Source organism: Anguilla anguilla, chromosome 13 (assembly GCF_013347855.1).
Source record: "Anguilla anguilla isolate fAngAng1 chromosome 13, fAngAng1.pri, whole genome shotgun sequence".
NCBI lineage: Eukaryota > Metazoa > Chordata > Actinopteri > Anguilliformes > Anguillidae > Anguilla > Anguilla anguilla.
In genome coordinates, this window is record NC_049213.1 from 34,808,761 (window position 1) to 34,832,600 (window position 23,840).

Below are 23,840 nucleotides of genomic sequence, written 5' to 3' on the forward strand. Positions count from 1 at the left end.
CGCCCCCCCCCCCCCCCCCCCAAACACGCTGGCACCCCACCACCGTGCGGTTCTGCGTGGTGGAACGCAGGTCACAGCAGTCACATGACTTACCGCTGCAATGTCACGCTGAATCTCGATGAGAAACGCAATCTAAAGGCATCGCAGCTCAGCTGCACTGTACGGAGCGCTCCGCAAAGCCATTAAGTGCAGTGTGACAGAATATTCACCGCTGTCTGTCACCGAGACAATAGCAAGAAGGCCAGAAAAGCTTTTACGCTTTCTTGCACAATACGTTACACGCGCACGTACGAATCTTGCAGCCGATAGAGTCCTTGCAGTGTACTAAGGAGCTATACACAGGAGGCTAATGGTCTTCTGTACAATACATGCTGCAGTATCAAGAACATTTCAAAGATGGAACATTTTCAAGGACTCTGATGCGGTGGTTTTCTGTGTGAGGTGCGTTTGGTTCAGGGGCTGGCTTAATGCACAGTGTCTTTCCTGGCTCTGCACTGCCGCAGGCGTATTAACCCGTTGAGATCACAAATATGCGATTAGAATGTTCTTAGCTGAACATTCTGATGCTGATGCTACAGTCACTGCCGGTTCCTTTGAAATGCTCTTCAGTGGTCATTGCTGTGTGTGTTTATCATCTGAGAGTGTGCGTGTGTGTATGCGTGCGTGCGTGCGTGTGTGTATGTGCGTGCGTGTGTATGTGCGTGTGCGTGTGCGTGTGCGTGTGCGTGTGCGTGTGTGTGTGTGCAGCCTTCAGCCTGAAATGGATGCCGTCTACACAGTCTCCTTTCCGGTTCTGGTCGTACGCGGCTGTCAGTCATTCTGGAGGCTCTGTGTGTGACATCATCCCTTTCTCTATCTCTCTGTCTGTCTGTCTGTTCATCCGTCCGTCTGTCCGTCCCCCAGCTGGTCCTGGCGGAGAGCTCGCACTCGGACGGGGTGTCCCTGTGTACGGAGAGCCACCCGGAGCTGCCCCCTCCCCTGGAGAGGACAGGGGGCATCGGGGACTCCAGACCACCGTCCTTCCAGTGAGTGACCCCCCCCGTCTGTAAATGCGTTCACACTGCGGCATAGCAACACTGTACACGCCTCCACACTGCTGCATAGCAACACTGTACACGCCTCCACACCACTGCATAGCAACACTGTACACGCCTCCACACTGCTGCATAGCAACACTGTACACGCCTCCACACCACTGCATAGCAACACTACACGCCTCCATACTGCTGCATAGCAACACTGTACACTCCTCCACACCACTGCATAGCAACACTGTACACTCCTCCACACTGCTGCATAGCAACACTGTACACTCCTCCATACCACTGCATAGCAACACTGTACACGCCTCCACACTGCTGCATAGCAACACTGTACACGCCTCCACACTGCTGCATAGCAACACTGTACACGCCTCCACACTGCTGCATAGCAACACTGTACACGCCTCCACACTGCTGCATAGCAACACTGTACACGCCTCCATACTGCTGCATAGCAACACTGTACACTCCTCCACACCGCTGCATAGCAACACTGTACACTCCTTCACACCACTGCATAGCAACACTGTACACGCCTCCACCACTGCATAGCAACACTGTACACACCTTCACACCGCTGCATAGCAACACTGTACACGCCTCCACACCACTGCATAGCAACACTGCAAACGGCTTCATATCACTGCATAGCAACACTGTACACGTCTGTTCTTATCTTCCATGTGGCCTGGGTTTGATTCTGAGCCATGGTGCTTTCTGAAGTGTAATCCCATCCTTGCTTAAAGTGGGAAAAGAAATGTATGTGAGGGAATAAATAAATAAAAATGAGAGATGGTTCTGGCCTTTCTGTCAGAAAGCAAATGCGCTCAATTCATTCAGTGCTGACCTTTCCTTTAAATAATCCTGTTCCTGTTCAGAACACACTGTGGCCGCCCTGCTCACTCTTATTTATGATCCTGCTACATACACCACTTATATAACACACACACACACACACACGTGCATGCTCGCACACACACGCGCACGCACACACAGTAACATCTGGCTGGCATACACACCTCTCCGCTGGTTTCATGTTAATTGGATTATTTTTGCCCAAATGATGCGGTCAGAGAGGTCTGGCAGCAGGCAGCCTGGTGCCTTTAGTAACGGGCCATATGGGCTCAGAGTCCCAAAGCTGACCCAACACCCCACAGACACACTTCTTTAAGCCAGAGGGAGGGGGGGGGGGGCATCAAGAGTGGAGCACACTTTGCATTCCAACACCATTTACTTGCTTTGTGAGGTCACAAATGTGCGATTAGAATGTTCTTAACTGGACATTCTAATGCTGATGTAACAATCATTACCGGTAACTGAAAGCAATGGTTCTAGAACAATTCGAATTTTGAAAGAAAGAAAAAAAAAAAACATTGCAAAAAAAAACATCTCTTCAAATGGTTAATCCATACACTGTTCCTTCAGCTACATACAGTAGTAGTATTAGAACTAGATGTTCGGTGCAAAAAAGAGAGAATTTTAAGGGCGTGTTTCCAGTATTTCATAGGCCTGTCTGGTGCAGGTTTTCTGCCGAATTCACCCTCTCTGTTAAATTGAGCGAGAAGATGCATGAAAGAGAGTGTTGCGTGTCCTGAAACTCTGAAGGAAAGCTGTTCTCAGCACGCAGCTCCTCACTCTGTCTTGCGCTCTCGCTGTGCTACGGCAGACGTGTAGACGCAGAACTGAGAGATCTCCGACGCCATGGAAGATTCCCAGAGCTGTTCTGGGCTTCAAGCTTCCGCTGCTGTCAGTGACTTCTCTCAGTCTGTTCCGGAAACATGCACCTCGTGAAGACATGATATCTATGTTTGTGTGTTTGACGCCTAGCTACTCATATGCTAGTTGGCCGAAAGTATGCGGACACCCTTTCTAATTAGTGGGTTCGGCTACTTCAGCCACACCCATTGCTAACAGGTGCATAAAATCAAGCATACAGCCATGCATCGCCATAGGCAAACATGCTATTTATTTACCCGCTACGGACAGACTCTTTGCTGTCATTCTGGTGTATGGCTGTATGATTGCTTGTGTGACCTTCCCGTTTCTATTGTATCGGCTGCCCTCTGGTGGTGAGAATGAGATTCGCAGTCAACGCTTCACCTCCCCTCTCAACTCTCATTCCTCTGACAGCCAGGCATTGAGCCATTTTCCCCAGAGATTAATAGCAGGCTCCCCATTTTTAAATATCGCAGATTTCCATTACAAAAGAAACACAGGTAGCGTCCGCAAATAACATTGCTCTGAAATAATTACCGCCGTTTCTCATTGTGTTCGCGGTTTATTAATATTCATGCCTACGTATTTGTATAATGGTGAATGGGCGCGCGGTGCTGTGGGCGGCCGCGGAGTGAATGTGTCCCGGCGCGGGTAATCCGGATTAGGGACATGAAAAAAACACTCCCATCTCCGTTTCCCCCAGGAGCGCGCCGGGTCACACAGCTGCGCCGGGATCTTGGATCCTGTGAAAACTGGCACGAGATGAATCGGCCCGTCTGTGTGCTCTCTGCGTCTCTGCCACCATCTCCCGGTGTGCTTAGTAACGAATGGACATTACGATCGCAGCGACCCGTAAAACTGCGCGATTTCACAAATGATGCTTGCATGTGTATTACGGTAAATCACATACGCCTATACATTGCAAATATTCAGGGCTAAGCAGGCCATGTAAATGCGGGTAATGAAACCGGACGCAGGAGGATTGAGCTCGTTTTGATTACTGAAATGTAACACCTTATTCGTTGGCTTTCCCCCCCCCCCACCCTCTCAGTTGAGCGCGTGCGAAGAAGCAACGCAGTTTAAATTGCTGCTTAAATCCACAAGGGGGAGACGGTTAAATGAACAATCATTTAAATATTTAGACAGAACCATTAATGGTGAAGGCAGTGTCTCGTTATTTAAAACAAATTCCCTGTGCTGAAAGAGCACTGCAGAATGAAACGTAATGCCAAAAGCAACGCATACAGACACGGCCATTGATTTTAACTGGACCTCAAGGAACACATCAAGGCAACATCAAGGTCCTGCAGATTCCTCCTATACAACATCAGGAGGATTCGACCATACCTGACGACGCACTCCACCCAGCTGCTCGTCCAGGCTACGGTGACCTCTCGCCTTGATTACTGCAACTCTCTCCTTGCAAACCTGCCAGCTTGTGCCATACAGCCACTACAGATGATTCAGAATGCCGCTGCCCGGCTCATCTACAACCTCCCCAAATTCTCCCACGTCACTCCTCTGCTGCGATCGCTTCACTGGCTACCGGTCGCTGCCAGGATCCGATTCAAAGCCCTGACCCTTGCCTACACTGCCGCCAACAGGACAGCCCCCATCTACTTGCAGGACATGACTCAATTCTATGTGCCTGCTCGACCACTCCGCTCTGCAGCAGCAGGGCGTCTTGTAACCCCTCCCACCCGCCCAAAGGGATCACAGAGCTTCTCCACCCTAGCTCCCCAGTGGTGGAACGAACTCCCCGTCCCTCTCCGAACCTCCCCCTCACTATCCATCTTCCGCCGTGGCCTGAAGACTCATCTCTTCAGACTATACCTAGAATAATCACCACCATGCTGTGTATATATATATTTAAAAAAAAAAAAAAAAAAAAAAAAAAAACCCTTTTTCCTTGTCACTTGTTACATGTTGCCCCATCCCTGCACTTCTTTGTAAATTGTATTTGTCCTAATACTCTAGCTTAATCTTCTGCCTAGTTTGGCTTTGCAGATGTTAGACCAGGATAGTGTTCATTGTTCTCAGCTAGAAATAGCTGTACAAAATAAGTAAATGTACCTTACTGAACCCGTGTTCAGCAGTTGTCTACGATCATGAAAATGCACTTCTTGTACGTCGCTTTGGATAAAAGCGTCTGCCAAATGAATGTAATGTAAATGTAATGTAATCTGGCCCGGTACGTATTTATGACGTCGGAAATTGTGATCAAAATTCAGCACTTGTTTGTTTGCCCGGAGAAAATAGCCGTCTATGTAATGAACATAAATTGTAAATCGGGTTTTGTTGAAGCATTGCCATATGTATTAGGAACAATATCGTGATTTTACCGTTTTTGAGTACTCTAAGTGCAGTGGTCCATTTGATGAAATAATCAATAAATCACTGTGTGTGTGTTCATTTGCCCGAATGTTACCGTGTCTGTCTCAGTGGAGATGATTTCTGCCTGTATTATTGTGTTCCTGATGATTGATTGATGTGGATATTGCATGTGTATAAGGGAGACAGAGTGAGTTTGGAGATGTAGCAGATTCAGTCTCTGTGTGTGTGCGTGTGTATGTGTATGTGCGTGTATGTGCGTGTCTGTGTGTGTGTGTGTGCGCATGCATGTGTGGACGTGTGCATGTGCGTGTGTGCGTGTACGCACACGCATTTGATTGATGTGGATATTGCATGCGTATGCGGGAGGCAGAGTGAGTGTGGAGCTGTAGCAGATTTAGTCACTGTGTGTGTGGGTGTGTGCATGTGCGTGCGTGTGTATGTGTGTGTGTGTGTGTGCGTGCGTGTGTATATGTGTGTGTGCACATATGCGTGTGTGTGTGAGCGTGCGTGCATGTGGAGATGTAGCAGATCCCGTCTCTGCGCTGTTCTCACCGTCCTCACGTTTCCCTCCTGCCCCAGAGCTGTTCTCACACACCTGCCCCTGAGAGAGCCCAGCCTTTCAGCACCCCCCGATAAGATAACTGCCCCCCCCCAGGCACATCCGTACCCCCCCCTGAGAACCTCACACCTGCAGTGCCGTGACCTCCCTTCCACCAGCTGCACTGCACACACACAGCAGGCCCAGCTCAGCCTGGTTAAACTGGGTGAACTCTGCATTTACACCGTGTAGCAGCCTGCATGGCTGCCAGCCCCTCCTGCCACGCATCTTTCTGATAAAGATCTACGGGATCTCAGGCCGATCCGTTCCTCAGTTTACTGAACGGGGCCCGAGGCTGGCTGAACAAGTCGCAATTCGGGATGTGTGTTTATAATTTGAGCTTGGAATTCATATGGAAACCACAACCACAGGCAAATATGTTTGGATATTCTGCGCCCTTGCAAAAAAAAAAAAAAAAAAATTTTATTTGTTAAAAGCTAAGTATGTCCAACCAGAAACTTTTCCTGGGTTGTATATTTTCACGCAGAACAAGTCTAGGTGTTTTAATACTAAGTTGCACATTTTGCAAATGAACAATTTCGATACCGTCTAGCCTGGACTGCCTCCTGTCAGAGGATTAAGACCGGCACCGACGGGGGCGTCTGGATACTGTCAGAGTATCACTTTCCCTCCAAGAATGAAGTCCAGCTCTAGCTCCAGGGCACGCGTCTGGAATCCAGCCCTGTTTCAGGTGCTTTACCTGCCGCCAGTGTGCTGCAGTGCCGGAGACGGACTGCAGGGGGCAGCATCGGGTCTCAGACTGGACTTGTGAGACAGTCAGGCCCTGTGCTGCAGTGCCAGATACGGACTACAGGGGGCAGCATCGGGACTCAGACGGCATCTCTCTCTGGCTCTGTGCTGCAGTGCCGAAGATGGACTGCAGGGGGCAGCATCGGTGCTCAGACGGTGTCTCTCACTGCCCCTGTGCTGCAGTGCCGAAGACAGAATGGAGGGGGCAGCATTGGGACTCAGACGGTGTCTCTCTCTGGCTCTGTGCTGCAGTGCCGAAGGCGTGCTGCAGGGGGCAGTGTCGGGACTCAGACAGTGACCCTCTGGCCTTTTTCGTTTCGCAGCGCCCACGCGGTCAGCAGCCGCGACGGCCTGGACGCGGAGACGGGCAGCGAGTCGCTGCTCAGCCACCGGAGAGAGAGGGAGCGAGAGAGAGCCCGACGGAGGAGAGAAGCAGAGTGTGAGTATGACACGGGGAGGGGGGGACGGGGGGGGTGAGAAAGGGCAGAATGGGAGAGGGGAGCCTCTCTCTGCCTACGGTCGATCCTCCCATTTACCATTACCATCTCTCCCTCTCTCACGCTAAGCGTAGAGAGAAGTGGGGGATAAGACTGAGAAAGAAGGGAAGAGACAGAGGGGATTTGCGAGGGAGACAGGAGTTGGAGTAATGTCAGAAACGCGGAACATTTAAACTGCAATAGCAGCACTTAAGGGTGAGCTGTGTACTGAGCTCACCCTGGTTTAATGGTGTGGACTTGTCACCTGCGTTAGCCTGTTAGCCACCGTGGAGCCACGGTAATCACCTCATAAGCTGGGGTTCATGGTCTGACAGTCAAAACTGTCTTTCTTTTTCTGTGGGGCGACATAGCTCAGGAGGTAAGACCGATTGTCTGACAGTCGGAGGGTTGCCGGTTCAAAGCCCGCCCTGGGCGTGTCGAAGTGTCCTTGAGCAAGACACCTAACCCCTAACCCCTAACTGCTCTGGCGAATGAGAGGCATCAATTGTAAAGCGCTTTGGATAAAAGCGCTATATAAATGCAGTCCATTTACCATTTCTGTGTCAAAATTGCCCTCAGCGCAGTGTCTCTGCTGGCTCAGTTTCCTGAGTGAGGCCACATCGGTTTCATTTTCGCGTTTTCTGACGAGCCGCCTGCTCCCTGTAAACGCGTGACGACCCTCGGGGGAGCCCAGGAAACAGGAAGTCAGCGTGACGCGAAGGCGCTGCGGCAGGAAGTGCGCGTTGGGCAGAAGATGTGGATTAGCGTGGGTCTGTTAGGGGACGAGGCAAGAATAGAACCCCGGCCCTCACAGCCCAGCGAATAAATAAACGAGGGGTTGAGTTACGGTGTGGTTCTGTCCTCACGCACCACTGGATCACTCTGGCCAGAAAACGGCGCGCTTGGTATTGCTGGCAGTGCTAATCGTAGCCACTTCCTGGGGTGATGACACGCTACGACGCCCCGTTTCCTAAACTGCGCCGTTCCCCCGTGGCTCCCGGCGGCCCGGCGGCGGCCATGTTTGTGTGACGGGCCGTTTACGGGGACCCGGCCGGCTCATGGCTTCCAGACGCTGTCACGCTGTTCTTGGTTCAGAGCGGCGGTTGGTGACTTTCTCTACGGTCGCCATGTTGTGAAAACAGTTTGAAAATCGCGACGCCCCTTTGGCCCCGCCCACAGAGAGAGACACACTTCGATTGGTTCGCGAGGTAAAACCGCTTTTGTTTTGAAAACAAGAACTCCAGGCCGAATGCCTGGTTCTGGAGAGCAGAATTTAAGGGTATGAACACAGGACTTTTTTCTCACAGTAGGCCTTTCTATTATTGCTACCAATTACGCCTGTACCCCGATACTGTATCTTGCCTACACCCCGATATCTGACCCTACTTTACCTGCCCTGATAAATGTAACCTCCTGCAGCTGCTGCTTAGGTTGGAGAGGAGTTTCAGGGTCTGACTGACAGTTTAGGAAGCACCTTCGCCCCCCCCCCCCCCCCCCCTTGTGTGCAGCTCCTGCTGACTGCGGTCATGAGAAGGGGGCGGAGCAGTTGGATGACAGGTGACAAGTTACAGACACGATTCCCAAAAACACATTCTGTCATTTTTACAGGAGAGCTTCAGAAAGTCCTTGATTTGCCTTTTCTGTTATTTTAGAGCTCAACCCCCCCCCCCCGAGACTGTGTGTGTGTCTGTGTGTTCTCTTCTGATCATTTCTCTTTGTCTTCTTTTCATTTTTTACGTGATTGCCACAGTGGAGAGAATTTAGGAGACAAAAGCCGACCTTCTTGTGGTTTGGGGATTATTGTTGGTTTCGTTCTTTTGGATTTTGGAGGGGGGGATTTGATGATTGCTGTGTTGAGAGGTTTTAAACTGCAGTGGACTGACATTCACAGAAAGGAGACTCATGTCAGCTTCTCTGTTTTTTTAACGGTTTGTTATTTCAACTGCAAACACGCACTTGTGCTCTCAAAGACGCATGAATGGTCCCAATCAGGTAAGGTCGCTCAGAAAGACCAAGGCTTGTTCCCTCCCTGTGAGCTCTTCCAATACTTCGATGAACTCGTTGGAAAAAAACACTCCTGGCTACCCTGGGCTTCTGTGAGGGATCAGATGCAGGGTCATCACTGGTGGGGAAAAAAAGGCAGTTTTTTGTTTTTACTGCACTGTTTCTCTCAGCTGTTACTGAATTCAGTGTTTTATGTTGCTTATTTTGTAAACAGTACCAGCTTTTATAAAGCGAAATGTATTTCTTGATAAGGGTTGGGTGTGTGTGCATATCTGAAGTACTGTGTGTGTGTGTGCGTCTTTCTGTATTTGTGCATGTACTTGTGCATGTGCGCACGTGTGTGTGTGCGCGCACGCGCGCGTGTGTGTGCTTGTGTGTATGCGTGCGTGTGTGTGTGCGCTTGTGTGTGTGCGTGTGTGGTGAAAGGCCAAGAATGTGTGGACGCTTGTGTGGTGTGCATTTATACATAAATATACATAAATATATGTGAACACAAAGGACAGAAGCGTTCATGTTAATGGCTGTGCCAGGCTGCGTTTAAAGTGGCATGCCAGTACCCTTTCATTACACTCACGAGTGATGACAGCCGCCATGTTGATTATATAATAACATGGTGTAGTTCGTCTCATTCATTTACCATTTCCTTGTGTAGGATGAGGAGGTTGCAGATGCTGATACTAATACCACAGAGCCCTGCAGTGTTAAAGCCAGCAGTATTGGCTCTCTCTCTCTCTCTCTCTCTCTCTCTCTCTCTCACACACACACACACCAACACACACTTGCAAACTCACACACTCACGCACACACACCGATATGTACACTGCCATCCCCCTCTGTGTATGTGTATGTGTGTACACTCACTCACTCACTCACACACACACACACACACACACACACATTACATCTCACCCACTCACTCACTCACTCACTCACACACGCACACACACAGCCCAACCCACTCCCATCCCCCTCTCTTGTTCCAGCTCTCCTTCCGGCTGCCTGCTCTGTAGTTTCTGTGTGCAGGCCCCTCATTACCACGAGACTCATTAATTAGCCTGTCTTAATGAGGAAGCGGAGATGAGTGATTAGTGGGGGGGGGGGGTGTAACAGGCTTGCAGGTGAGAATGGGTGAGTGGAGACATGAAAAACCTGGAGCCTGGAGCGTATTACTGGAGCGGAGTCATGTGGTCCTGATGAACAGTGGTCTGTGTGTGTACGTATAAGTGTGTGTGCGTGTGTATGTGTGGGTGTATGTGTGAGATGTATGTGTGCATGCACGTGGACATATGTGTGTATGCCTGTGTGTGTGTATGTATATATGAGTGTGTGTGTGTATATATGAGTGTGTGTGTGTGTGTATATATGTGTACATACGTGGGCTTGTGCGTGTGTGTATGTGTGCCTGCAAGTGCGAGCTCATTAGTGTGGTGTGTGAAACAGCCGCTCTGTTATCTCGTTGCTTCAGCGATGGGTTCCAAACCTCCTCTCTCAGAAACGCACTGATCTCAGATCAGGAGGTGAGGGCACTCCGTAGCTGCGGTCTATCTGCCGGCGTTCCCCAGGGTTGACCCGGGATCAGCATCGCGGAGGGGAACGGGGGAACGGGGAATCGGGGGACTGGATTTGGAACGCGACCAGCGCGCGTGCGTTTTCGTTGGAATCCGCCCACGCGGATGTTTGACATGTGATCCCTCTCACCCGCCTCCGGATGTTGGGGCTGCGCGCTCCCCAACGTGGGTCTTCCTCCGTCGTTCTCCATCTCGGTCTCTGTGCGTTTATACATGCTCACTTCCAGATGGAGCTTGCAGTTCTATTTAAGCGCGTCGGTTTCAGGAAGTAAGTATGGATTTTGACACGCTCTCCCGTTGTTTCCCCCCCCCCAGGGTAATTATGTGGCTTGTTTGTGTTCGACTGAGACGCAGTCTGACGCAGACTCGCCCGTGGCTGTGTTCAGGAGCTCTGCGCCGTCTCGAAGGTTAGGGCGGTGGGCCACAGGCGATGAGGTCATTTAACCCTGTGAATGGCACAAAGCGTGCTGTAGAAAGAAGGGGTTCTGTGTCCTTCGGGCAGTCTGTGTTGGTTATTCTGGCGGTCCGAGGCTGGCGTTTCTCCGCGGGCAGCTGTGTGACTTTGTAGAACTGACTGACCAACACCTAAAACAACAGACGATTCAGGTAGCCATGCAATTAATGAAACCAATTAAATCATTTTATACTGAATTCCATGAAGACCAGTGGACACCCGAGTATTAATGCCCTCTCTGTAAGGGCCTGTGTTGGAGCCTGTCGCAGTGGAACTGTATCAAAGGTGTCCATTGCCAACCACACACGTCTGTCTTCAAGTGACCTCTGACCTTGCTGATGAAAATAAGCACACATCAGCTGATCGCTTGTACTGTGCAGCAGTGGTTAGTCACCCCCCCCCCCCCCCCCCACGGTCCCGGAACAGCCATGATCTCAGCTCTCTTCCCATGCTGCCCGGCAGTGAACCAGCTGATTCAACAAATCCCTCCCCATGACTGACTGAGAGGGGGGGGGCCTGGCTTCTGTCCCTCCCCAGCTCTGAGAGTCAAGGGCTTCAAAGATGGGAAACCAGCTGGGCGTGAGCGCCCAAAATCCCTGGGCTCAGCGACCGTGGGCCTACAGTTTACAGGCAAGCCGTGGGAGAGCCTGCAAACTGCGGAGTTACCCTGTTTATTTATCTGGGTAAATGGACCCAGCTCTCCCACAGACCCCCCACCTCCCAACCCCCCCCCCCCCCCACCTCCCAACCCCCCCCCCACCCCCGTTTTCCCTCTCGCTAATGATCTGTGAGCTGTCACAACATCTCAGCCCCCCACCCTGAGTTTGATGGAGTGAGGGTGGGGGGGGTGTGAAGGGGGTGGGGGTGTCAGAGGGGGTGGGGGTTGCATTGGGATTGGCTCCGGGGGGAAATGGAAGTTAATGTGTCAAGAGGGAGCCGTCTTTGACAGGCTGAGCGGCTGCGTCTCTGTCAGAGAGCGGAGCCCCTGCCATGGAGGTGCGGAACGGGGTAATTATCACCACCCGGGCCGTCCCTCCTCCTCCTCCTCCTCCCCCCCCCCCCCCCCCCCCCCTCCCCCCCCGCTGGCGGGCAGGCCGCCGGTCTCCGCCGCCGCGATGGCGCTAATTAACATGGGATGGCGGGAAAACGGGGGCCCTCGCAGCGCCCGAGAAGCGGATGAATTCACACTCGAGTCTCGCCCTCCCGTGACTCGCTCGCGAAAAAATACGGTAAAAATAGCGAATGCAGTACCGAAAAAAAACAAGTTAAAAATAAATAAATAAATAAAAATTAAAGAAATGAACGGGAGCTTGTAAGAGGAAGGGGGGGGCGGCTCACAGATTCTAAATATTTCGCGGGGCGCTGTGTTTGTACGCATCTCCCAGATGGCTGTTTATGCCTTGCTTCAAGAGTAGAACGGAAAAAAGGGGATTACAGTGCATGTAAAATGAATTTCGACATTGCTTTATTACTTCAGAAGAAGATTAGCCCTTGGAAGAATCCTACACGTTTATGTGGCTGAGTGATTAGGTCTGTTGGAATAAGATGATGGCTTATAGTGCTGTGTATGTTTTCAAACCTCAATGTGTGTATGAGATGTGGGTAAGAGGGTGGGTCTGTCCTAGAAGTGGTTCGCTCAAAAGTTGAGGTCTCTGTGAATTGTTTATTGAGTAATATTCAGCATAATGAGTGAACGCTGGGTCAGTTTTATGTCATCATGACTGCATCTCGTTTCCGATTACTTTCGGTCGGTGCGCACGCACACAGACACACCCACAGGCAAATTCATCAGCAATTACACACACATACCCCCCCCACACACACACACACACACACACACACACGCACACAGACACACCCACAGGCAAATTCATCAGCGAATACACACATGCTCATAGATACATTCATCAGCAAATGTACACACACACACACACACTCACACACACACTCAGGGGCACATTCATCAGCAAACACACTCACAGGCACATTCATCAGAAAACACACGCACACACACACACACCCACAGGCACAGCAAACACACATATGCTCTTGGATACATTTATCAGCTAGCACACACGCACTCACACACACTCGTGCACATTCATCAGCACACACGCGCACACACACACTGTACTGGAATATAATGTACCGATTCGCATGTCCTGTAATATTTAAATTGGGTCGTCTAAAAACAAAATGTAGGTCTAAAAGGTTTTGCCGGGACACTGCTCGTCCTACTGTGGTACCAGTAAAGAGAGAAGGGTGCCCATCAGTGAGGAACAGGAGCCCCATGGTAAACAGGATAGTGATGGAGAACATTGTGTGAAAATGACAAAGCAGTATGTGAAGACGATTGCTGAGTTTCTGTAAATTAACTAAAAATACGGCACCGTAAATACAATCTGTCCTCGACGTATCAAAATCATAACGTAGGTAACAAGAAGTCATAAATGATGTATCATAGGCATGTCAAAAAGAATAGAGGTGTTATAGCAGGAAGGGGGTAATTGGATTGAATGTCAGTCTGGTCAGGTGAGAACTTGCTGCTGGTAACATGGAACTCTTATCTTTTGCATGACTTGGGGGTCTGTAGATTAACTGACACTCGATATGAGCAGCCCGGCGAAAGGTTTTCTGCAAAAACTTGTTCGGCGGTGAATTGATTTCGATACGTTATATTGCGTCTCTGTTGGACCAACGTAAACCCTTGGAGTTTATTTTATTATCAGGCAACAGAAAACCACCTGGACTAGTACAGAAGCTTTTGGCAATAGTTAGGACCTGGTGCAGTTGGGCTGCTGGTGGTGACCGTGATGGTAAAATACCGTATTTGCCATGGTACGGTAAAGCCTCTGGTTTGTAAATCTTTCATATTTCAGAAGGGAGAAATAATGCGTGGTTTGGCTGCTTGCTCATGTACAGTTGATTCAGGGCCAGGAGGCAAAAACAGCCTGTTTACTGATCTGTTGAAAGATGACTGACAGGCCATTTTGACTAATAACTCTGTTCAGCCCACTAAATCTGGTGGTTTAAGCATTAAGCAAAGCATTGGGAAATGGCCATGCTTGAATAATGCACTGGTATACCATAATGGAACACAGAATGAGGTTGCTTGCAATCTATTGCTTGATCCTTTCTATGAGAAAAAACAACTCCGCTGTTTTGTGGTAAAGTATTTCCATATAAAAGTGTTGCAGACAACAAAGCTACATTGTGTTAGATTGGCTATTAAATATAATGTGTCCCATTAACCACTGTCTGTCTTTTTTTATGTTTTACTTGCTACTATAAAATGAACTTAGTTTAAGCGCCAAGAATTCCTCCCTGTTGCGTTTCAATAACTTAATTGTAGGATGTATAATGCCATAATTGAAGCGCCGTTGGAAACACAACTGCTCACATCAGTGAAATTTTAGGGTTTGTGTATCTACCGGTACCAATCTGACACATTTTTCTTTCTGAGTGAATTCTCTGAGGATATGGTTTATCTCCTCAGAACGGGATGTTTGGTGTCCTTCCAAGACCGTTGCGCGGCATTTGTGTGGGTGTCGAGTAGGAAACTGGGAGAGGGCAGAAAAATAACGCTCTCAGTTTCACGGCCGCCGGCGAGCCTTAATCTATAAATCACCTGTTGGCACGAGCACCTGCGGCGGCGGTTGATCTTTCCTGTTCGCAGACCGTGACATCCGCGCTCTGCTGCGGCGCGCTCCCGAGCCTCGCGAAACGAAATGGCAGTGTGCTATTGGTCTGAAAGTCAAAGCGTATTGCGAGTGTGGGCGAGCGATGGGTGGCGGGGGCACCCGAGCACGCTCCCGAGCCTGTGCGTGAGAACAGATTTTAAGCGCAGCGCTTCTGGATAGTTGTAGAATCCGCTGGCTTCGTTTGAGGTAAGACTGGGTTTGTTTCCACGGACTGTGATGTTTGATAGATTCAGCTATAGAGAGGAGACTGCAGATGTCGGGATGCTTTATATGAAGGGAGTGCTATTTGTTTTAGCACAACGTGATGCTTGGTGAAGAATGAAAGCGGTTTTCCTCCTTGGTTATTATTACAGTATGCTGTAAGTGGGACAGATGTGCAAAATACTTGGATAAGTAGCGATTGCATTGGAACGGCATGCTTTAAAGTGTGGACATGACTTGACTATTTAACAATAACGTCCGCTGTCATTGTATTAACCCGTTCTACAATGTAGCAGCCTATTACAGTGTTTTATGAATTATGTCCGTTTTTTCCGGCCAGATGTCCGTTTTGTTGTTTAGTCTATTTTTTTTTTTTTTTAAAGCTTGCAGGACATTGCTGTATTAAGAAAGATAATTCCTTATATAAACCTATAAGCGGATTTTCTGAGGTGCGAATTAAGAGGGGTTTTATGCGAAAATAACCTTAGGATGAATCTGCATTATGTTCGGTTCCATAAGCGCTCCACCTCCCATGGCCCACAAACGCCAGGAGACCTTATGTGGTACTGACTCGGTATTCCCGGACCGTTATTGTTATTAAAATATATAAGTGCAGCACTGTCTTAAGCACCAATTAAATGTTATTGTAGACTATATTTGCCAGTTATCCTGCAGTTAAAAAGTAATATTGTCTGACATCAGTGTCTGCAGATCCTGCATTTTTTGCAACTTACAAACGTCTGTGAGCTTTATAATCGACTGTTTTAATTCGCTTGTGTAAATGAATATAGCTTCATTAATTCAGTCGTTTCCGTGCCATGTATTTATAGCGCTTATTACAAGGCGCTGCCACAGGGGTGCTTTACTGTAAAATTAGTGAGTGATTTGTAATTGCAAATAAGAAAAGGGAAGTGCATAATATATTACTCAAATCGGGGGCGTGTTAAACTGTTCAGAGTTGCTACTTTTATCTTAACAATGAAGTTCACTTAAAATATCTATATATATTTTTATTTTTTTTCTATAAAATGTATATGGAAATCTAGCCCTGTTTGAGTATATTGCTGGAGTATAATTTATATGGATTTCCTGTGTATCTGAACTACACTAATTGTCCATTTGTCGGATATGATTCTAACGCATTAGTAGCCTAGTTCTCGCTTATAACTTTTTTTAATTTAAATGAGCTATTTAAATTTAAATGTAAATAGTGTTTCCAACGAACTAGGCTATATTAACGAATATATTCTCCTTCTTCGGTTTGGATGTAGATTATTGGGTCAATAATATGTATTGACTAGAAATCTGACGGGTACAGGTTTGAATCTCAGGTGTGGCACTACAGTTGTGCCCGCGAGCACAGAAGGTGGTTAATCTAAATTGCTTAAGTAATTATATGTACATTCGGCTGTATGGAAGCTGCTGTATGTCAGTTGGTAAGTAGGCGGGAATGTTTAAACTGTCGTCTAGCTCAGGCCTTCGCTTTCATTCAAATTTTAAACGGGTTTGATAAAACAGAATTCTGGGCTTTCGTTTACAAAACACACCAATGTTTGTTAAAAGAAACAAGGATGACACTTCTAACACTAGCCTTTTTTTCTAAGCCAGATGTTCCAGAACAAAGGAAAATGCTCGATTTGAATTGGTAGAATATGTGTCAGAAGCACAATTAACACGTTAACTCCCACAAAGCAATCATTACATGTTACAGCCTGCTTAGAGTGACGTAGGCATAGGTTTTACTCTGCAGTTATATTTTGAGTTAATTGCTTCTTTGGAATTCCATTGTTCTACGGTATATATTATGTAAAAGTAAATACTGTAAATAGCTAGTGGAATACAGTCTGTAGCTTGTTTTTGATAGCTTGGTAAATCAGGCCTGTGCTCCTGTGTAAGGCACTTAGTGTGAATAGCTTCAGGAAATATTCAGTAAATATGTGCATGCAAAATGTAATGCATGTTGTCCTGGATGTAGGTGTCATACAAGAAAATAAATAATCAAATATAATGCCGGGTTCTATCACGTTCATGGGTTCCTAATGCAAATTTTGGCTTTTCCCCATAGATTATAAAAAGGCATGATGAAATGCCATCGAATCCCAACCGAAAATTGGCACTTATTTGATATTCTTTTGCTCAAAATGGCTGCGTTGGTCCTTGAATGGCCTTATGCTGTTGCAAGTCTCCACAAATGAATATGATTTATTGAGCACTTCCAGTGCGATTCCGTTGCTGTGTCTGCAATATTTTTCTGTAATGAATGGCTCTTCCTGACAGTGTTCTGTGCCGCTATTGAGTTGCGTTACCGGAAAAAAAAATCCAAGTGCATTTTCTAGGCCTTTCGGATGCATACCAGCTGTGTGCACATTTGAATGAATCATTTTGCGAGCAGCCATTTTCCTCAGCTTAAATGAGACACATTTCCGAAACCCATTCGGGCGAGAAAACAAACGATTGGATGCAAATGAGTGCGTTACACCTCCTCTCTCTCTTTCCCTCCCTCTCTCCCTGTCATTATCTCCCCCTCCTCCTTCTCCCTCTCCTTCTCCCTCTGCCCCTCTGCTTTTCTTCCTGTTGTCGTTGTAGAGGAGCATCGGAGCTGGTGGCTGACCTGTGGTTGCCCGCTCTCCGCTCGGTCGCTAGGACAGTCGCTGTGAGAGGGCAGGGGAAACGGATGTGCGCTTTACAGCACGGCCATTAAGAGGACTGCTGCTGCTTGCACATCTGTGTGTGTGTGCGTGTTTACGTGTTTACTTGAGTGTGTGTGCTTGGGTGTGTGTGGGTTTGCTTGTGTGTGTGTGTGTGTGTGTTTGCGTGTGTGTGCTCGTGTACGTGTGTGCGTGTTTTGCCTGTGTGTGTTTGCGTGTGCGCACGTGCGTGTGTGTGTGTGGACAGCCGTTGTGTCTTGTGTTTCGAACATGCTGGGATGGGGTCGGTTGTGCCTGTGTGTGGCTGAGCGTCGCCCTGGGACTGCAGTGAGTGAACGTGACGACGGTTCATTGTAGGGCCAAAAGTGGGGGTGGGGGGCAGGGCGGGGGGTGCGGAGAGAGGCATTATGGGTACCCCCACGCTTTTGGAGTGTTTTGGCCGCACGCGGAGACCCCAGGCCCAGCAGGGCTCCCACCGACCTCACCGCCTTGTCAGAGCCTTCCAGCCAATCCGGTGCCACCCTGAGACTCAGCCACGCCCACGGAGCTGTACGTACCGAAGAGGGGGGGCGGGGGGATGGGGGGGGGGGGGGTTTGGGCGGTGTGTGTGACGGGTTCGCCTGTCAGAGAACATGAACCCGGAGCAGGAGGTGGGCTTAGCTGTCACCACTCAGAAGGGATCAGGCTCACAGGGAGAGAACAAGCCCCTGTGGACCAACTGTTTTATTTTTCCTTTTCCAACTGTACATCCTTTTCAATATTTAATATGAAATTTGGGGAGAAATGGGTTATGGCTGAAAAGCCACTTTTCTTTTGATGTAGCATTTTTAATTTTTATTTTAATGTGCAATATAAATCCTTATCCCTTTCAAGACGAGTCCCTCATATCTCTCTCTCTCTCTCTCTCTCTGCCCTGGCCTTTTTACTAAATCTCTCTCTATATATATATATCTCTCCACTTTAATATATTCTCTGGATTTATTTCATCGCTCTCCATTGCTGTAGGTTCTTAGGGTGCAGAAGGCTTTTCTCCTAAGTTATAGGCTAATGGTTATGTGTGAGTGGAATATTAGAGCAGTAGTTGGTATTTATTTGAGAATGAACTCCCGGGAGGGTGTTTAGTTGGACAAAGTGAGCCTTGCTGGAATGGACATCAGCCTCCACATCCATGGATTTTACTGTCTCATACAACCAGCCAGGGGACTGTTTAACCTTTCTTTTTGTGTGACATGCCCAACCTCGATCCTTTTTTCCTGATCTGCTAGTTTGGCCTAGTAGCCTTTCCCCTCTAGTTGAAACCCTGTTGCTGGGAGAGTCGGGACCCAATGTCAATGTGTGTGCGTGTGTGTGTGTGTCTGTGAGCCCTGTAGCTGGAAGACTCGGGACCTAATGATGTTGTGCGTGCGTGTGTGTGTGTGTGTGTGCGTGTGCGTGTGCGTGCGCGTGCGCGTGCGCGTGCGCGTGCGTGTGTGCGTGTGTGCGTGTGTCTGTGTGTGCGTGTGTGCGTGTGTGTGTGTGCGTGTGCGTGTGCGTGTGTGTGTGTGTTGTGTGATCTCCCCCAGTCCCTCGGGTGAATGGCCACTCCAAGACGGACCGCCCGGCGCGCGACTCCGCCATGGGCTGCGACAGCGCCTCCATGATGAGCAGCGAGCTGGAGTCCAGCTCCTTCATCGACAGCGAGGAAGAGGAGGACGCCAGCAGGTCAGCACCGCGTCCCCCTTTCGCTCTAAAAACCCGCCAGTTAGGAAGCACGGAGGATTTCCTGATTGGGTAGCTCGGCAGTGTAGCATGGTGGGTAAGGAACTGGGCTTGTAACCAGTTGCATTGCTTCAGTATATATCCAGCTGTATAAATGGATGCAGTGTAAATGCTATGGAAAAAAGTTGTGTAAGTTGCTCTGGATGAGAGCGTCTGCTAAACGCCTGTAATGTAATGTGATGTAATGAGACGGCGGGGTCCAGGTTGAAGTGATCCGGCTGATTTTTGGGTGTGCAAACGGGCATGGCCACTGACTCCTCCCGCGCTCCTCCTCCAGGCTCAGCAGCTCCACGGAGCAGAGCTCCTCCTCCCAGCTCATGAGGAGGCACAAGCGGAGGCGCCGGCGGCACAAAGTGCCCAAAATCGACCGGGTGAGTTTCGGCGAGGCCCGCCGCTCGTTTCGGGGGGCACGCCGTCCTCAGCGCGCGGGCCGTCCTGGTGTGACAGTGCCGGCGGGACAGTGCGGTTAGCGGCCGGCTCTGCGTTCGCTCATTGGCGGATGTGAGGCTGTGTGTAGACGGGTGCGTTAAGTCTCAACGATGGTCTCTTCCCTCTGCAGTCCTCTTCGTTCAGCAGCATCACGGACTCCACCATGAGCCTCAACATCATCACTGTCACCCTCAACATGGGTAAGGCTTGAGTGTGCCCCCCCCCTCACTGTAACCACCCCCAACCCATACCCTAAACCCAACCCTAATACCAAACCTAACCCCAACCCAAACCCTAAATCCAACCTTAACCCCAACCCCAACCCTAACTCCAAATCTAACCCCAACCCCAACTGTAGCACCAGCACCAACCTTAGCATCAACCTTAACCCCAACACTAACACTAACACCAACATTAACCCCAACCCTAATGTCAATATTGGCACCAATCCCAACACCAACCACAACCCTAATGTGAACATCAATCCTGACCCCAACCCTTAACCCCAACCCCAATCTTAATGTCAAGTCCTGCTCTGGCCTGCTCCCGGTGACTCTCGAGCGCTGATCGCTCCGCTCTCTCTCTCACAGAGAAGTACAACTTCCTGGGCATCAGCATCGTCGGGCAGAGCAACGACCGGGGCGACGGGGGCATCTACATCGGCTCCATCATGAAGGGGGGGGCCGTGGCTGCCGACGGGCGCATCGAGCCGGGGGACATGCTGCTCCAGGTGAGGGGGGGGGGGGGGGGCACCATCCGTTTTGGGCAGCTCGGAGGCTTGGAGTCTTTGGTATGGACGACAGATACGGGACTGATACCGTACGCTTTGGGAATAACCTCTGTGTTCAGAGAACGTCATGCACTCAGGGCTAGTTCCTAGATCACGCTGTGTGACAGACCTGGGTCAAATACATGTTTGTTTTCGATTCAAATACATTTTCTACACTTTGCTGATCTTGTCTTGTGTGCTGGAACCAATGAAACACTCTCAAAAAGTGCAAACCCCCGCCTTCTGGTCATATTGGCAGGCTCAGTTACACCAGACAAGATCAATAGAGCACAGAAAAGCATTTGAATCAGAAAACAAATACGTGTTAGACCCAGGTCTGCTGTGTAATGGTGCCGTCTAAATGAGTCTTTAATAAGAGCGGAAGGACTTCGGTGTTGAGCGTGTTGTGTATGTAGAGTTGGAGGAGTTTGAAAGGCAACAGCAACTCTTCCCGGCCAAACTAGCTCTCCCTGCTGACACGGCTAGCTAATGTTTTCTGTCCACGTCCGCGCCATCAATCTCTCTGTCGTCTCGACGCCATTAAGTTTGGAGTCACCGGTCTCCCTTCATCCCGATCATATCCCTGCTGATATATTTACTGGCCGTTTGATGAATGTTTTAATATGACCTGCAGGGCCCTGTGCTCCTACATGTACGTACGCTCAATATTAAAAAACTCGCCTGAAATATCGCCTGAAGTGTGTGTGTGTGTGTGTGCGCGCGTGTGTGTGCGTGTGTGTGTGTGCGTGTGTGTGTGTGTGTGTGTGTGCGTGTGCATGCATGTTTGTGTGTGTGTGTGCGCGTGTGTGGGTGTGTGAGTGTGTGAGTGTGTGTGTGTGTGTGTGTGTGTGTGTGTGTGTGTGCGTGTGTGTGTGTGTGAAACCCACACGCAGGCTGAATAAACTAAAGGTAGCTGTGACCAGAACTACGCTGGCGTTGGGGCTGGTGTTTCACGTCACCTGTAAAATATGAACTCTTGAGAATGTGAGTTTGGGTGCCTTGGCAGGACCCCTTTCAGGCTCCCTTTAAAAATCATTTTTAATTTTATATTTTTAAAAAGAACAAAAAAAGAGAGAGAAACTAAATCAAGCCAGCCCCGCCGCTCCCTGGGGGGGATGCCGATGGCTTTTCGGCGGCGGAATCCGTGCACCGTGCTCGCCCGCCCCCCCCCTCCCCCCCGTCCCCCGCCCCTGCAAAGCGGCTTAAAACAACAACGCGGGGGATTTACCGTCCCGCTCGGCTATGACACCGCGCTGAAGCGATTACGCCACGCGGCTCGTTTCTCAGAGCCCGAAAAAAAGAGCGGGAAGAAGACGCTCCCCTGTCATCGCTCCCGCGAAACCCCCGGCCCCCCCGGGCCCCGGCCACGTGAGGCGCTGCTGGCGGACACGTGTGGCCCGAATCGGGTGAATGGGGGGGGGGGGTCTGGGGGGGGGGCGTTGATCCGCACGAAATGCCAGCGTAAATGCAATTTGGGCTCGGATAAAAAAATTAATCCCTGTGGGGGGAGGATCTATGCTGTGGCAGAGTGACATTATGAACAGCTTTACCGTTCATGTTCCCGTTTTCTCTCTTAAGCTCGGGAAATCCGTGTAACTGCTGTTCTACGCACACGTCAGAAGTGTCAGTACGCTTTACTTTCAGGGTCAGGAGGGACACTTGGGCGGCAGTGTAGTATAACGGGTAAGGAACTGGTCTTGTAAGGTTCGATCCCCAGGTAGGACACTGCCGTTGTACCCTTGAGCAAGGTACCTAACCTGCATTGCTTCAGTATAGATCCAGCTGTATTAATGGATGCAGTGTAAATGCTGTGTAAAAGTTGTGTAAGTCACTCTGGATAAGAGCATCTGCTAAATGCCTGTAATGTATCGTAATGTGTGGATGTGAACAGGTAAAACTCAGGGAAAATGTTTTTTGTCCACCATGCAAAAGCACCATGTATTGTTGACAGCAGTGAAGTTGTGATGCAACAGGAATTTTAACTGCAACGGAACCTCCGTGAGTGTCTGGAGATGCAGGCTAGGAAAAACCGCTCTGGCCTGGAATTGGGTGGAGCTGCTCAGGTGCTACCGCAGTGTGTGTGTGTGTGTGTGTGTGTGTGCTACGCGCAGGGTAGTGAATGGGGCACTGACCGTACCTGCGATGGGTTGATGGGAGATGCTGTTTCCCACCTGAGGGAATGACCGAGCCATTCTCGCACGCAGGTGAACGACGTGAACTTTGAGAACATGAGCAACGACGACGCCGTCAGGATCCTCAGGGAGATCGTCTCTAAGACCGGGTACGAGTTCGTCGGCAGTGAGAGTCGCAGCTCTCCTCCCATTGGTGCTAGCTTACCTGTGGCACTGTGCAGTGTAGGGTTTGCAGGTTCAGTTCCCAGACTGGACACTGTCTTAGTATCCCTTCAGCAAGGTACTGACCCTGCACTGATTCAGTAAAATATCCAGCTGTGTACATTTATCATATGAGAAAGAATGTACATCATCTGCTAAATGCATATTTTGTTATTTATTATAGTACTGTACTGTGGGAAATGGGCCTTTTTAAGCACACACGTTTCAGCACAGCTGTACGCGGGCTGGGGTGGAACAACAGTGAGAGGCCTGACTGGAGATTACATATTAGAGAGAAATGGCTAATAATATTGAGCATTGCTAAAAAAATAACCTAATTTGCTATTTTTCCTGACTATATAAGGAAGCATTTTGCAGGCGGTCTGTGGGGCGGTACCTGTGGGGCTTTGGGAGCGCCTGATTAATGAGTTTCCGTGGGAGCGGGGCCTAGTGCAGTATGAAAGAAAGGCCCCTCGTTACAGCCCAGCCCTGCTTCCCTCGCCCACCGTCCGTCTCATTGTGCTGCGGTGGCGATGCAGTGCGTCGCGTTGAACGCTTTGTTCCTCTAACGGAGGGGGGCTGCAGGTGTGAATCCGGGGTCACATGATGCGAGTTGCCTAGGCACCCGGGCTGGGTGTTTATATAATGGGCCAGCAGGATGAATGGGACGGGGATTAATTGGCCGGCCGTAGTGAGCATGTCAGGTTGGATAAATAGCACGTTAGCCAGCGCAGAGGCTGACTGTCTCTTTCTGAGTGAGGATGTCAGGTTGGATAAATAGCACGTTAGCCAGCGCAGAGGCTGACTGTCTCTCTCTGTCCCCACAGGCCCATCAGTCTGACAGTGGCTAAGTGCTGGGACCCCTCTCCCCGCAGCTACTTCACCATCCCCCGAGGTGAGAGTGCGCACACACACACACACACACACACACCCATGCACACACACACACACACGCGCGCGCGCACTCACACAGTGAAAACTGCTGATGCACTCAGATTCACATATGCTGAAATGCCCGTTCTCCCTGACACATGCACACTTACTCTTTGTCTCACACA

The 23,840-nt window shown here is 49.6% G+C and overlaps 1 protein-coding gene across 4 annotated transcripts in view; it reads left to right on the forward strand.

Annotated features, from left to right (window-relative positions):
* LOC118211454 (segment polarity protein dishevelled homolog DVL-1-like) overlaps positions 1-23,840 on the forward strand; it is a 49,773-nt gene that overhangs the window by 15,338 nt on the left and 10,595 nt on the right. For 3 of the 4 annotated variants that reach the window (XM_035388660.1, XM_035388661.1, XM_035388663.1), the window contains exons 3-10: positions 904-1,025; positions 6,765-6,880; positions 19,056-19,194; positions 19,529-19,622; positions 19,811-19,880; positions 20,271-20,410; positions 22,654-22,730; positions 23,610-23,677. In XM_035388660.1, coding sequence (XP_035244551.1) covers positions 904-1,025; positions 6,765-6,880; positions 19,056-19,194; positions 19,529-19,622; positions 19,811-19,880; positions 20,271-20,410; positions 22,654-22,730; positions 23,610-23,677 — 826 coding nt within the window. Of the gene's footprint in view, positions 1-903; positions 1,026-6,764; positions 6,881-12,916; positions 14,831-17,431; positions 18,043-19,055; positions 19,195-19,528; positions 19,623-19,810; positions 19,881-20,270; positions 20,411-22,653; positions 22,731-23,609; positions 23,678-23,840 lie in introns of those variants that run through there. The other variant, XM_035388662.1, reaches the window with a different exon arrangement.